The sequence below is a fragment of the Melozone crissalis genome, unplaced genomic scaffold (assembly GCF_028551555.1).
Source record: "Melozone crissalis strain CALT ecotype California unplaced genomic scaffold, PUWL_Pcris_2 ptg000014l_1, whole genome shotgun sequence".
Lineage (NCBI taxonomy): Eukaryota > Metazoa > Chordata > Aves > Passeriformes > Passerellidae > Melozone > Melozone crissalis.
In genome coordinates, this window is record NW_026535792.1 from 10,276,548 (window position 1) to 10,293,025 (window position 16,478).

General features: G+C 38.7%; 1 protein-coding gene across 1 annotated transcript in view; it reads right to left on the bottom strand.

Annotated features, from left to right (window-relative positions):
- The window catches only part of DTWD1 (DTW domain containing 1), a 72,779-nt gene extending 56,608 nt beyond the window's left edge, over positions 1–16,171 (bottom strand). Inside the window, exons 1-5 of the mRNA XM_054272681.1 lie at positions 16,121–16,171; positions 13,718–13,996; positions 12,505–12,648; positions 11,365–11,638; positions 6,939–7,585 (exon numbers count right to left, since the gene is read on the bottom strand). Of these exons, the coding sequence (XP_054128656.1) occupies positions 7,356–7,585; positions 11,365–11,638; positions 12,505–12,648; positions 13,718–13,990 (921 nt within the window). The 5' untranslated portion in view covers positions 13,991–13,996; positions 16,121–16,171 and the 3' untranslated portion in view covers positions 6,939–7,355. The remainder of the gene's footprint in view (positions 1–6,938; positions 7,586–11,364; positions 11,639–12,504; positions 12,649–13,717; positions 13,997–16,120) is intronic.
- Between the last annotated feature and the right edge of the window lie 307 nt (positions 16,172–16,478).

Below are 16,478 nucleotides of genomic sequence, written 5' to 3' on the forward strand. Positions count from 1 at the left end.
GATGGGGATGTGGTCATTTCAGCAACACATTTTCAGATTTTTGTATCACCTTGCACACACTGTATTTCCCTCACAAAATTCTTCACTGTTTTATCTGGTTTAGAGCTGCTTTGCATCTCACTGGACCCAGCTTTAATAGATGGGAGTCAATCTAGGGGACTTTGTTCTAAGAAACTATGAAGGAGATAGATCATAAGGGAAGATTTACAAGCTAAGTTTAGTACCATGGGATCTTGAATTTACTGCTTCTAGAAGACTCTATGTCAAATGTTTTCAGCTGACAATATTAAAATGTTTGACTCACTTTTTATCCTATAAACTCAGATTGAAAAGACAAGATTATGTATCTGTGTTTCATAAACATCTGAAATAGGTGTATCTTCATTGCTGTAAATGAGGATAATCTGCTTGCATTGATACTGTAAGTTTGTTGACATTACATTTGCATGGACTTTAGAACTTCAAACAGCAGGGAAACCAGACATTTTTGTTTAGACTGCTTTTATTCCCTTCTATGCTCAAAGTAGAGCTATGGTTGCCCTACATCATGTTGCTCACCATGTAACAGTGCACTAAATTCTTTTGGCTCATGCCCCTCAGTCACTTGGAGGACTCTTGCAGAAGACAGAGAAATGGTACAGCCAAACATTCTTCTCTCATTCTTCTCAGGTTGCCATGCTCCTGGGAAGCACAGCCAGCCCTGTAGTTAGAAAGGTCAAGAGAAATGGAAGCTCTAACATGGTGCTGATTTTAATAGACTCTAGGAGACTGAACAAATGTACAGACAGTTAAGCTTGACTTTACTGGGCAAACTGAACAACTTTGGGAAAAAACCTAAACTTGGTAAGCGCATGGGTAAGTATGTTTGGGCAAGGGAGTAGTGCTGCTTCTGCAGATATTTCACAGGCCTATTAAGAGGTCCTTGAAGGAGTCAATAAGCATGAGGAAGACAAGGGAAATCTATTTGATACTGTGGTGCTAAAGCTCTAAACAAAACCCTATATTTTTATCAATAGGTTACTCTAGAAATGTACCTTTCATGATCAGCATGGCTAGAGGTTTTAGTAATTATAAGGAATTTTTAGAGCTGTGTTTTACTGTCTTAAGTGGTGGAATCTTTTGAATAAATAAAATGTTAATTCCTGGTGCTCCAATGGATTTGGTGTAAATTCCACCTTCTTGCATGCAGAGCCATGGAACTGAGGAGCTGATCAGAACAGATATTGGAGGTTTGGCCTGTGAGTGAGCAGTGTTGAAATACTCTATGTGGTATAACATAATGCACGTCATCCTCAGATCCCACACATGGGCTCTGTTTAGTGACCTCACCACAGCCTTGCGTAACACTGCCTCTTAAGTCCTAGGAGTATTTATTTTTATGATATCTTGCATAGAGAATGCATGAAATTTTTTCAATAGTTTTCATTAGCACATGGAACTGCCAAGATTGGATTCTAGGTTTGAACACGAACAGATGGATTTAATTTTTTCATTCAGATGAAACAACAAACTGTCATCATTTATTGTATGCTTGATTAATGTGCTTTGGTGTTGTCTTGATAACTTGAAGCAGTGGCTTTTCCTTTTATAATAACACATTTTGTAATATATTTCCTTTTTGTCTGAGATACAGACTTGGCTCTGGTCACTGGTGCAAATGACACAGTAAACTCAGCAGCACAGGAAGATCCCAATTCTGTTATCAGTAGCATGCCAATACTGAAACTCTGGAAAACAAAACAAGGTACTAAAAGACAGTGTCAGAATTTAGTACAGAGTAAGTTATGATATATTAATTTCTTACAAGAAAAGTGCCAACATATAGGAATATAAACTAGGAATGTATTTTCTAAATCATTGCCTGAATATACAAAGGCACACGTTTACCTGAAAATCACTGCTGTCTATATAGAAAGGCAAAACTTTGCAGAGGCCTAGAAAACCAAATCCTGGCCATTGCCATCAGACCATCCATATGTTGGAACAGCTCAAGTATTGCATGTTACCTGAATTGTTTGAATCTAGTGTTGGTTTTCATGGGCTTCATTCTTTTTTCAATGAATTATTTTAAAATGAGCAAAATCAGATCAGCCATGCCCACCTTAGAGAGCATTCTACATTCAAGAGTTTGACACTATAATTTTGTTAGTTTTGCCAATTCCCTGGCAGCTGCCTCAGGCATTGGTTTTAAACCAGTTTTCTGGAAAAAGTAAGCCATATTCAGAGAAAAGAGGAAGATTTTGGTGATGTAAAGCTTTCTATGTTATATTTTTTTGCCAACACAGTCACAATAGAATAGAATGCAAGCACTTTTGTATTCTTAACCAACACAGGTATGCAGAGTAAAGCCAATACTGTCATCACACTCAGACATTTGTGAGGTTAAGAGGAAGTAATGTGATCCAACTGCCTCAAGTAGACTGAGGTGTGTTATGTGATGCTTCTGACAATGGAAGCTGTATCAAGTTGCTTCCTTGACTGCTGTAAACATGAAAAAAGAAAAAGACTGTAGCATTAATTCTGCTCAAAAGAAACCTGCAAACAGAAAAACTATACTGCATGTTTCAGCAGTACTATCACTAGAAAATGCAGTTTCAGGTCAGCTGAAATTCATGCTGCATTTGGCAAACTATTTAGTCATGAAACTAAAACATCAAAAATAATTTTTGAAAGAAATAAAACATTATGATGTTCTTGAAATAAAGAATTTTTATTTAACGTTAGGAAATTAAATGAAGGCTGAGTTTCAGCTTGAACAAGCTTCTTTTGTTGGAACCCAAAGTATTGTTCTTCTGTAGAAAAGATAAAAGGATCCTTTTTAAAATCTAAAGTAGTTTGATTCTCTTCAGTTCATTAGTATCCATCTCCAAAGCAAATAATTTCAGGAATTGTACTAAAGCCCTTAGATTTCATGCCAGTTAAACTGGCTTATGGGCCCAGTTTCATAGATGGACACTTTATTCAGAGGCAGAAATTACTTTTACAAGCAAGGGAAGCTCAGTGCACAGGATGAGAGAAGGAGCAGGATTCAGTCTGGGGTATGTTGGTGGAGCACATTCTCTTCTGTTCACTCTTCTGTGGTATGTTTCTAAACATCCTATTGCAACACCAGTGGTCTGAGAAGTCAGCAGTAAAATCATGTGGCAACCGCACCAGTACTGCTAAAGTTAGACAAAAATTTCCACTTTCCATGAGGTGAAAATGCAGTCTGCTGTCTGTTTTGCATTAGAGAACTAGTTCCCACCTCTTACTCTGGAACTTCAGAATTATTTGAATTTATTTCTGGCAGATAGGGGTGAAGAAATCACACCAATATGAGTAGTTTTATGTGATAAACTACTTTCTAAATTCCACAGCATCTCATTTCTTTTCTGAATCTGTAAAATGGCAGCTACATGTTATCTTTCTCAACAAGCAAACAGGAAGAATCTGGTAGATTTTTCATATAAACACTTCCTTTAAATGTTGGTATTACTAAGTTTGATCAGTCACAATTAACATTCTTAATGACAGCATTAGAATTTTGCTAAAACGGTGCCCTTCAAGACAAGGAATAACAGTTTAGGAACTCTATTGAGTCCTTCAGTACCTTAGTAGGTGGCTTCATATTCTGGTATCAGTGGATCAGGAGTTTAACTGCCACATATTTTGATCTTAGTGAGAAAGCTTTCCTGCTGGAAAAATGCTGCAATCACCATTAACTTTTGTATCCCAGAATACTCTGAGACACAACTTAATGGCACCTGGGAGTGTATTAACTGCATTATACTAACTTATGGGAAATTAATAGGAAGTTTCCCTCCCTCTCTTCTTCTTTTGGCACTTTTGAAGGTAGGGGTAGGTAGGATGGATTTTCAAACCACATGACATTTTGTACAAGTATGCTGTAACTATCATTTATGTAGACTGATATTTAGAGCATTCAGGCAAGTACTGAAACACAGTGCAAGGGCAAGAACAGAACCTTGTATTACTCTGCAGTTGGGCCTGAAGAACACTATGTGGAAAACCAGATGGACTCAAAAATTGCAAGAAGCAGTAGCAAAGGATTTAAATCAGGTAAGATTACAAGAGCTTTGGAAGGTTGTGCTGTAGCTTCCAAGTTGGCATCTCTTTTCAATCTCAATGTATCTTTACCCCATGCACTGTCATGACCCTTTATTCAACCTCGGCTTGGATGACATTTCTGCTACCTTCCAGGAAAGGAATTGTTTTTTGCAGCGGCTCCCTCTCTTATTCATTTTGGGAAAAGGATTAAATACTCCCTCTGACCAAGCTTACAGGCATGCTAAAGTGAAGCCACTTCATGCTCCTGGCCAAACAAAGAACAAAAATACCCACAATAAGCAAAAGCAGATGGCTTCAGTGGCAGGAAATGAATGAGCCAGACTGCAGGTAAAATGGTTCTCTGAACACATCGTGGAGGTTTGCACTGACAGGTTCTTTGTTATCTGGGGCCTCCCCACAGGAGGCCAGATGTCTCCTGTTGGGAGAAGAGATAGAGATGCTCTTCCTTTTCCTCCCCCTTTAACTTATGGCTGTTTAAGTTACTGCTAATGGAAGCAGAAGCCTGTTTTTCTCTCTTGGTCTCTGATGTTTTTGGAAACAGAAGAGATAGTGAAGGGGTATTCTGATATGAAAGAAAAGGCCCAGAAATGGCCTTTACCTCCCCATGACCCTCAATTTAAAGAACAGGGATGTCAGTGCTGCTAATTGCACTTGAAAGGATTAACCACTTGATTGCTTTCATTTAGTGGAACAAATTTTTCTTTAGTCTCAAAGCTGGGGAAATGTATCAGTGGTACTAAGATGCTTTCAGTGTGAGATGGATGACTTGGTTTGGCTTCTTATACCAACATCAAAATTAAATAGAGGATGTAAATATTTTTTTATATGAGAGAAAGGGCAACTACATCTGCTGCTCAGACAGGACAGATTTGCAGCAGAAGTGACAAAAACCTCCTTCCTGCCCCCATAAAAGGTTATCAAAGGAACACCAACAGACTGTAAAGAATTACAGATATTAGGTGTGCCTCTGTCCCTTGGTGTAACAAATGACTCTTGCATTACACTGAGGTTACACTGGAAGAAAAAGAATCTGAACCCAGTTCCTGGACACAGTATGCCAGATCTAAAATGCTTTCTGTACATTAATTTCATCTGAGAATTAAAACTAATTTTCTTTTGGAAAAGGTTCTTAATTCCCATTCTTCAAATAAAGTGAGATACACAAAACTTAAATTTGGAAACAATTTTTCACCTTATGAAACTATTTTCCAAAAGTAACGAAGAACAGCTTATACAAGCTTTTATCTGACCTCTGCTTCTTAAATAAAAAACATGTTTTCAGGGAAATGTGTCTTGGAAGTAACTCCCCATCTCCCCCCAGATTTTTCTCTCTGGTTCTTGTAAAACATTAGGTCAGTGGGTTAATTTTATTTTTGTTTGTTTTAAGTGGGTGAAAGTTTCCTTCTCAAGCTATTATACTTGTGTGATTTAAAAAATAAAATCTTTGTTTAAGAAATACAAGAACAGATGGAAATGTCAAAAGACTATCAAAATTCATACCAAAGGAAGTAACATGAATCATTTTAAAAAGGCAAAATAACCTCTCAATAGCAATAAGAACCAAATGAGTAGGCAGTTTTGTTTCAATAGCACTGAGACACAACTGCTGATTGTTCTCATTGCTTGGTACATGAGCTCAATATATAGGTAGATATAAAAATTATCTTTCTAGTTCTGACTTCAAGCCTGTGTTTCCTGTGGTGCTGTTATAGTTCATGCACATTTCATAATTTCATAACATAACTGGCATTTTGTTCTGCAGATGGGGATATTTTTGTTGTCCACTGCGATACATTTTTATATGTGCTTGTACAGATAAGCACATCAATATGAGGTATGATGTAATGTCTTACATGTGTATTTACAATGTGTATTTGTATCTTGTGTTTGAAACAGTATTAGGATTTCACCTTGAAATGCAGGGGTTTTTTCACTATTAAAAACGCAAGTTTCTTTTTTACAAACCAGCTATTTGAGCCTGTATGGACTGCTGTGTAAGTATAAAAACATTTTCTTGAAGTATTTTCCAAGACATTATTTCTATGTTCACCAGGGTGTATGAGTGCCCTCCTAGAGAGTATGCTACAAATGATAACAAAAACTCTGATGTTTTGTTTAAAAAATAATCTATTATAATTTTTCAGTCTGTCACTTTGACAAGATATATTTCATCTTAAGTAACACATTTCTAAGAATATCCAGAAATATTTATCCATCTTATATTGTACCTTTAATAATATTTTTTTCTACCTTAGGAATATAATTATCAATGTACGATCTAAAATATATTCATATAACTCTGCTGAAAGGTCAAGTCTGTTCCCTCTGCCAGCACTGGCTGTGCTGGTGTAGCTTGGCAAAACTGCATTCACACCTGATGACTCTGACAGCAGCACCACAACCATGACAAAACTCTCATCAGCACTAAGTCTTGCTGAGACTGTTCTAATCTGCCCCTTACTGCAAAGGAAAAGCAGAGCAGATTCACAGCCTGCCTAGTTTAAGGAAGCCTTGTCAGAAATATTGTGGTCAGAACCAATATTTGTGGTGCCTACAATATGCCATAGTGACATTTGTTAGGTTAGTGCTCCCTCAAATAATGATAATATATAACAGTAATAAACCTCAACTAAATTTGTTTGAAGAAGTCTAAAATTACCCAAGAAGTTGAGAATATAAGAGTACATCAACGGTAGTACAGAAATCATACATTGTATAACAGTGTTTAAAGAGACCACTTGTTTATTACTAGAAGAATTTTCCAGAATTAATCATGAAAATATATAATTCATATTCAATTACTGTGCTCTTTCATTCTCTCTTGCTGCCACTCACCCCAGCAACTAAACACCATCTGCTCATTCGGTAACCCTGTAGCAAAATCAGTATTGCTGTGTAAACCACAAAGAAACCATCTGACAGAAGTATTAGTAACAATGGAAAAGCCAGCATGCTAATTCCTTCTTACAGTTAAGAGATCACTCCTTACAGCAAGAGGGGTCAGGTCCTCCACTCCCATCTCAGGAAATGTGCTCATCACAGCGAGCACATCAGACCGGTAGGTTGAAGTACAGCAATATTTAGGAAAATGTAACTGTTTTCAAGTAAGTAACTCTAATAAGACTGCTCATGTGAGCAGTTCTACAACCTCAAGCATGCAGGAGGAGGTCTGCAGCTCACTTCTGGATATTATTTAGAGGACAGTCTATTTGCAAAAAAAAAAACCTAGTTATGTTTGTGCAGGTTATTATTACAAAAAAAAGTAGTGTCATGCACCGACAGACAGCTTACTTTTTTCCTGCACAACACTTGGCATCTTTAATCAATGTATACATAAATGAAAAGAAAAAAAGCAGATTATCATATTGTCCTTTGTAGCTCTCTTTCAAAATCTCCTGATGATAGTCCACAAGGAAATAATAAATTGCTTCTATTGTGGAAAGGTATGTATCTGGTGTTCCCTTCTGATGACGCCAAAAGCAAGTTTTCCTTGTCTTCAACTCAATTTGCAGTAACCCTGTCAAGGAAAAAAGATGACCTAGATTAGACAATCTGAATTGGTGGCCAGAATGTCAAACAAGACTTTAGCACCAAGACTTTAGTTTTGTTTTCTGATTTTGCTGCTAGCCTGCTCAGTGCCTGCATGAAAATAATTTCTCTTCCTGTACCTACACTTTTGATCTTTAAAACTGAGGCAATAATTTTATCTCCCTTTTTGGATCACTTTGGAATTTGATGAGGTGCTGTAATTCCTAGGTTACAATCTTCAAATCTGCAGTTAATTACAAGTTATCCTTTCATTCAAACAGCCACACAGCCCTCAGTAAACTGCAGAATCGCTTCACATGGCAAGAGTGAAATCCACACCTACCAAGACTCACCAATGTTCAGAAAATTATTATTTCATCTTTTGCAAAGTTAATACTTATCAAGTGTAAAACAGAATCCCTTAGACTGTTAGTGTTAGCAACACAGTGTTGCTGAAGTGAGGACTATTTACAAGAGCCAGTTTGTAATTGTAATTGTATTTATGCTTGTAAAGTAACTGAAATGTCATTGAAATTACTCAGGAGTAAGTATGACAGCATCTTGCAATTAACTTTATTAGATACTAAAAGCATTCCCACTTAAGATGAAAGAGGGAATTTGGTGTCTGTATGGCACAAAAAAAAAAATCTTTTATCTACTTTAGTCTCTGTAACTATTCTATTATTCAGATGAATTTTAAACAGGATGGGCACTTGGATCATGAAGAACATGGTACACACCTGTCAACAATATCAGAAGCAGATTGTAAAGTTATCTTTTTCTATCACAATCTGATACTCTGTCTCATGGGACAGTTTAATACAGGTAACAGTACAAAAACCAGTATGGTCTAAGAACTGCTTGGAAGTTATGGACAGGGAAGTTTCAGAAAGGTCTAAATTCAGGCTAGAGCCTAGCACTTGTAATTGTACACTTCTAGCCTACAAACTGTGTTTAATTGTTTTCAGTGTAATTGCAAGAGGGATTTAGTTGTTTGCTTTGCAGTTAGTAAAGTATGGTATCCTGCATTGTAGAAGAAATCTCAATTACAGCATTAAAAAAAACCAAACCTGAACAGGAGAGTCTGTCCCTGAATTTCAATGTTATTATTGACATGTCAGAACCAAAACCTCAAAACAGCACACACAGTCTAATTATTACCTCTAATAATCCTACACATGTGAAACTTAAAATAGCAGGAGGTAACTGCATCAAGCTTGTTGCCCTCAAGAGTCTTCACCACCTGAATTCTCAGGCCTAACCAAAATGAAAACTTCCATCAAATCCACAGTGCTTTCACCCTAAAAGCAGTGAAGAAAATCTCAGGGATGATTCCTCCAGCATCAACTCCCATGTAGTTGTGGTTTGAACACAAACAAAAGTTCACTGAAGGCAAGACCATGGACACTACTGAGCTTACCACAAGTGCAGTATCAGTTACTTTCAAACAAAAGACTTTAGGACCCTTCATAAAAAAAAAAAAAAAACCAAAACCAGAGGGGGTTAAGGATAAAAGTTTACTGAGCACTTTTCATCTGTACTGGATCTGTATTCAGCCAAAGGCAATGTTTGCTTACAAATACTCACCGTTCACATGAAACCCCACAATGCTAATGAATAAGCTAATAAAATATTTGGCTGATACAAAGCAATTACAACTTACAGGGAAAAAAAACCAAAGCAATCTGTTTCTTTAACAGTCATGGTGATGCTGCCAATAAGCTCCATCACTCATGTCAGAAAGTCATCATTAACATTAAATTCAACTGTTTGTTTTCTGATCTAGAGATCACTTTTAATGAAGTAATCAATCCTAGACATTACCAACTCTCATGTATTTCTTGTCTTTAACTGATTTAGTTTTGTTTTCTAAAGATATATCAACACTTCTCCAAGATATAGAACTAATTTTGTTCAAGTTCTCCCAGCTTATTTTAAGATCGATGTACTCATTTGCTTTCTCTTGCAGCACAATTTACTAGATTTACTGTCTATATGAATATAAACTTACAAAACACAAGGCTTTTCTTTATGTTTTCTTGGCTACATTAATGTTTTCCTTCAATATTTCCTGTAACTTAATCCTAATAAGTATGGCAATTACTTTTTATTTGGAATTATGAACACTCCTTTTTGAGCTTTAACATATGATGGATATTTTGTTGGATGATGACTTCATTTGCAATTGAACTGAAAAATGAAAACAGTTCTCTATTTTTCATGTATGTACAACATAAAAATGTCATCAGTTTATGCCTAAGGAAACTCTGCCCCATTCATCTTGGAAGTGAAAACTGCAATCTCTAAAAGGGGTATTAATGCAATTTATGTTCTTTATGACAGGCACTAAGGAAAGCAATACATGCAGAGGCTGTGCACACTGTTAAACCCAATGTGTGGATGGGTAAAATTCTCCCATACTAGAAACTGACTTGCATGACACTATTAAACCTCACAGCAATCCTGAAAGGTGCTCAGGAACCCAGGGTGCTGAAAAACAGCTGGAAAACAGCTGGAACTGTGATGTACTAGAAAGGAGAGAGTAGTACATCAAATCAGCATTCTCATGGGGAAACTGGAAACTATTCAAGAGCTCCAAAGTAACACCAATTAAGTCTTTGTGACAAATATATGCATAGGCTTCCATGGAAATTTTCAGTTCCCCTGGCAGCCTCTTATTTTCCTTGAATTTGTCCTCTTAAAGTAAGTTTCAAATGCCTTACATTAATGGGTAACATGGAATTCCTCTAATCTTTACAGTAATACTTCAATGTAGCTGATAGAGTATGTTTTGTGTTAAACTAAATACTTATAACAGGATTTTAATTGGCCAATACATCATACTAATGTAGGATTCTTTAATAAGCTGACTAGACAAGGCAACATCCATCTTCTATGCAAGAAAGTCTGTTAAATTCCTTGTAGGATCCAGTAGTAGTGTATATGTGTGTGTATACATATATATATGTAATGTATATATATATATATGTGTATATTGCATATAAACTTGACAACCTGCCTCCCAGCTAAGTGCACTTTTTGCACTAATGAAAGTATTTTCAAACTCCTATTCATCTCAAAAGAAATGGAATGCTATTGCTAAATTGTTTTGTCTTTTGTGGTTTTAATTAGAATGCTTAAATGTAAACTTCTTGTAAAGAGCCTAAGACAAAAACTTTTTGCAGAATTACCAATTTCTGCTCTCAGAGTTGGAAGGGTGTGGAGGGCAAGCAGCCATCCTGAGATCATGGAAATGTCCATTAACAATTTGAGGAGAAAGAGAACCCAAGGCATGACAAACCTGTGCTGAACCTCCTAAATCCCTTATTTATCTTCTTGGGGCCTGTCTGCCACAAACTTGTACACAAATGCTCCCGTGGGTCTCTGGAAAGCAGGCAGCCACCTGCAAAAAAATCTTCCTGGCTTCCCCTTCAGAGGCCTTTCTAACTCCTGTTCTACTGTCTAACATGACAGCTTCCATTCTCTGAGACTGAGGAAATTCGCTCCAACAGAGAAGTGAGACGAGTAAATGTAAATGCTTTCTTAGTACTAGTATTATCTTTTTGCAAAATAAATTATATGCCATGAAAAGTAATGGAGTCTTTGGCTCAGGAAGTATTTTACAGCCCTGGAACAGGCCGCTGAATCCTTCATACACAGAGATAGGGGTACATACAAGCTTACATTGTGCTCAGGCCTGTTACAGACATATGTCCCTTAATCATTTATGCAGCAATAATGTCTCAGTATCAACTTGTATTTTTTTACCTTGAAGTCGTTCATCAGTTATTATCTTGTTAGTTTGATTCCAGGTACTGTCAATAAATATTATTTTCTTCAGTCTAGTGCCTTCACTCCTGCTGCTTGAGATGCATTCATTTGGACTTTTTTCTTCTTCAGGTTCTATTTTTGCTTGTTTAGGAAGGGGCTCTCTGGAACAGTTATCGTCACTAGGACAGACACCTTTCTTGGTGTACTTTTGGAGATGGAAAGCAATATCTTTCACTGAAACTGAATTTGGGCCAGGAAATATAAGTGCTATCTGAATGGAGAAAACAAAGAGATCTGAGTGTCAATAAAATCTAACAGAACAACAGGAATTGTTATATTAAAGAACAGAAATTTTCTACCCTGTCTATAAACATTTAAGTCAGGACAAATTGAAATAGTATCTCTTAAAAATATTCTATTGTCCAACACAGCATTAAATCCACGTTAAAAACATGTCAATGAATTGAGATTCTTAACAGAGATCTTAAATTAATGTTACTTCCATGCCTCTACTACCAACTCTAACACTTCTGTATAAAAAGATTTTTTAGCCAAGACAATGATGTCAGCCCTGAAGAAGTTCAAATGTCACTTGTCACTGCAGTGTATGGGGCAGGAGGGCCAAAAAGGATAGCTTACCATTTAGATGAACATACATATCTGAGTTCATAACTCACTTTTGTTGTGCTCTATGCTATGATAGACAAGACTTTAATTTGAGCTGTTTTCCTGTGTCATAGTGAATGTTAAAAATTTTAAGGAGGTTGTGGAAAGGTATGTATCTGGATGCAGCTGCTAAATATGAGCACAACATTCAACTGCTGTTTAACTTGCTCCAAGCTGAATACTTTAAATATAGGTGAAATATTTCTTCAGATACACAGTAAATCCAGTTCTCCATTATGTGAGGAGATGAACACAGAAAATTCAAGGTGGTTAAATAGTGCTGCGGTCTTTCCCAGCTTTGGAGAAAAGGTTACAGTCCAGAACTGTGTGTTTGCAGAGCTAGTCTTTGAGACAGCACAGGATGGACTGCACTAATGGAACAGTGGTTTCCTCCCTGCAGGGCACTACCACTGCAGGAGGAAGCTGCACCTCCCCAGCACAGAGCCTGGCTATCTCTAGAGAATCTCTTACTTCGTGTCTCTTCTCTTCATACTCTGGAATGCAGGGGTATTTATAAATGGTGACATCATCAGGTGCCAGGAGCTTAGCGTGCACAGCCGTGCTTTTGCCGTCAGTTTCGTTTGGGTGTTTAATAATGTCAATCTTCAAAGGTAACTAGAGCAAAAGGAGAAAAAAGCAGTGTTCATCATCATATTTACAAACAACTATTAGAAACTTACAAGAACTTATCAGAACCCTCTTAGAAACTTATTAGAACTTACAAGAACTTATCTATTAGAAACAAACAAGAACTTATTCAAAATTTGGAAGAAATTCCTATGGGTGTGTAATTAAAATGTATGTGATGATTTTTTTATAGGTTTAGAACTAAACTAGAGACAAGTTAGAAGAAGCACCTACTACATTCAATTTATGCAAATAGCTGAGTAAGCAGTGATGCACTTTGGAATGCTGCCAATCTACAGAAATCTACCTTACAATAAGGTAAGCTGGATGTGCTCTTAATTTGAGCAATATAATGGTGCTATCTCTATTAGTAATACACCCAACTGTGAAAATTACAATTTCAATGAAAATATACCTAAGTTTACTAGGTCAAATTTCAAAATTACTTCTAAAGTATTTTTATGATGCTTTCAAACTCCACTGTCTTCAAAACGCATCTTAGATCCTAAATGATTTTGCAAAATGTCTCAGTCCTCTCTGATAGTTTCCCCAAGTAAGTCAGCTGAAAGGCATTTCACTATTTATATTTTAACAGTGTTATCTAAATTATAGAACCATGACATACAGGAATGTCTTTTAGGTCACATTTTATGTAAAATTCATCCTTGGTTTTGGACAAATTTTTTGTTCCCAATATAACATTTTCTGGCCAGAGTTATTAGAAACTGAAGAATGTGCAAGAGCACCATAAAGAAACTTTCTACAACTAAGTGGAAACACAGTTGCATGAGAAGCTGAGTGACTTCAGCCTATATTCTCATCTAGAAGATACATAAATGTTTATGTGAGGATTGGAACATTTTCAGTGTTTGTACATGTAATTCCTCAAGTAAGAACAGTAATTTTATCTAACTGTAGTTTATTCATACTTATAGCTGTGTTCAAAATGAATGTCTGTAAAGAATGAGTCAGAAAAGAAATGGCTGCAGACACTATTCTCTGTCCATAGTAACTAAAACCCCAAAGATATTATAAAAAAATATTAAGAAATACTAACCTTCACAGTTGGAATTTCTTTGGTAGGGACAGTTTCAACAGGAACAAAGCATGTATAACAATAAAACATCCTTGAACTATTGCATCGGGGGCATTTTGATCTCCCACTCTTTTTTGCTTTTTTCAGTACTTCCTGGGATGCTAACTGTAATTGTTGAAGTGGATTATCTTGAACAGATGATGGACTCTGCAGTAGGCTTTCCAAACACTCAGTATTTCTTTTTGCTCCTTGAGCATTTCCTTCATTTAAAAGTGTAGATGAATTTAAAGACATGGTTAGCTGAAACAGACAAAATGTTGTTAAATAAAAAGCCAATTACTATGAACTAATCTACTGGAAAATATTCTGTATTATCCTGTTTAAGAACAGGTTTCCTACAACAGAAAGAATAATAAAATCATCTGATTCAAGAGATTTGCATGAGATAAACTGGAAAGAACTCGAGATCTGCATCCTTAACGCAGAGATGCACATTCACTATCCCACTCATTTAAGTCCTGCAGAAGTCTATTATTTCTCTGTTGTTAAGATTTGTGCCTAGAAGCTTATGAAAACACTGTAAGCAGTGTTTACCTGGACAAGCAATCCCATTTGTCTCCAATATGACTACTGACAAGGAATTATATGCCTACAGGATAGAAATTTGTAAGACAAAAGTTAATTGTGCTAATTTAGATCTTTATCCTAAAATTTATTGTGTGTGGGCAAACCAAATAACCTGAATGAAATTCCTGTTGGATAGAACTTTGTGAAATAAAAGAAATTTTCCAGGAGAAGAGCTTGAGGCTGAAAAGTAACAGCTAGAAAAGGGCTTTGGTGCCCCATGTTCCAGATACTAAGTGCTGACCCAGTCTAGACTTACACAAGTTTGTGTTTTTTTAGTACTATTGATGGATTTTTGTCAGGCTTTCCTCAGGACAGCTGTTGTCTTACCCTCTACAGCTGGCACAGAATTTTCACCATGTAGCAAGGCATGAGAAACATGACCATGTGCCCACCCTGGGGCAGACAGAATTAGTGCTGCTGTGCTGTCACAGTCCCCTCTCACTGCTCTCAGCCCCAAAGCAGCCCCAGTCAGGAGCCTGCCCAGCCTGCAGTAGTTATAAACTGCCTTTGGCACTTTGTGCTGCATCACATGCAATGAAAGAAGTTCTTCTCAGGATTTACTTTCAGCTAATTTAGGTTTACTTTTTCATGTCAAGGATCACACTTATGAAATCGTGTAGCAAAGTCATGTTTAACAAAAACAAACAAACAGTAAGTCCTGAAATGTAATCCAAAATGAAGCGTTTAAATAAAATCAAGTGTAATGTAATTGGAAAGTAACAAAACCAAAAAACTAAGCTAAGTTTCCAACACCAAATTAAAATCAATTCCAGAAAAAATTGTTATTTTCTGGTAAAATTAAATATTCATGCATGCTATGATACCGTTCCCTCTGCCTCTGCCAAGGTCTAACTTTTGAAAGGGTCAGAGAAGTCCACTCAAATAAACACAAAATCTAATATGCATACGAATTTTCTAGTGCAATTTGCTTTCAAGTTTCCCTGAGATAAAGCCAGTATAGTTTACATCTCAGAGCAACCTGTGCTATTATTAAGTTTCCTCAAGAAGCAGAGGGCGAGAGGCCCTGGAATTGGACATGCATTCCCAGCCTGCAAACTGACTCTTTTCAGCGGAATGTCTTACACTCTGTGCCGCTCAACGGTGACACCCTGGAGCACTTTTGTTATCGATGCTGACAGGGGATGCTGTGGCCTCGAACTAATAGCTGTGCCCAGGCTGCAGCACCATACATACAGTACAGTACACTTCAGAAAATGACAGACTAGAACTTTGAGATCTAAATCTCATTTCAGACAGATATTTTTAAGACTAAACAACAACTGCATCTGCACCTCATCTCTAAAGCCCTGGTAAATCGCTACCGGTGGGGGGTACCCTCCACCCTTCAGCCGCAATTCTAGGACAACTCAGCAGGTCGGTCGGTGCACGCCGGTGTACAGCTCAGGGGTGCCACAGCCCCGGCCATGCCGCTGCTCGCTGCTATCAGCCCGGCGGGGTGAGCGCAGGCCGGCTCGGAGCGCAGGTTCTGCGGGCGGACAGCGCAGGGCGCTGGGCGGGCACAGCCCTGGGCCGCTGTCTCTGCCCCGGTAACAGCGCGGTTCTGCCGCTCGGTGCCTGACCGGCCCCGTCCCGCCGCCGCAGCGGCACCGCGGCCCCCGTGGGCGCAAAGCCGCTTCCCACCGCGGGCCGCCCGAGCCCGCCCCGCGCACAGCGCGGCCCCTCGGCGCTCCCGAGCCGCGCTGCCTCCTCTCTCCTGCCGCCACCGCCGCGCCGGGATGGGAGCTCCTCAGCCGCTCCTCGCCCGGCTCCAGCGCCCCCGCACCGCCCGCTCCTCACCCGCCGCCCGGCGCGGCACCCGCGCGGCCCTCGCAGGCCCCGGAACGAAAGTGCCGGGCTCGGCCGCCGCGGGGAGGCGGGGAACGGAAACAGCCCGGGGCTGAGCGCGGCTCCCGCGGGCCGCCTCTGCCTGCGGGGGCTGCGTTGCTCTGGGCGCCTCACGCCCCGCGTGGGCTGTTCCGTACTTTGGGTCACAGATTCTGGGCAGAAACCACTTCCAGCTCCCTGGGCAGGGGGGAGAATCCCGCCGTTCCCAGCTGGGCCCGCGCCAGGTGTTTCCTGCCCTGCGTCCCTGCCCAGCGCTGCCCTCTCTGTGAGGCGGCACCGCCTGGGTGTGAGGCTGCGGCTTTGACTCCCA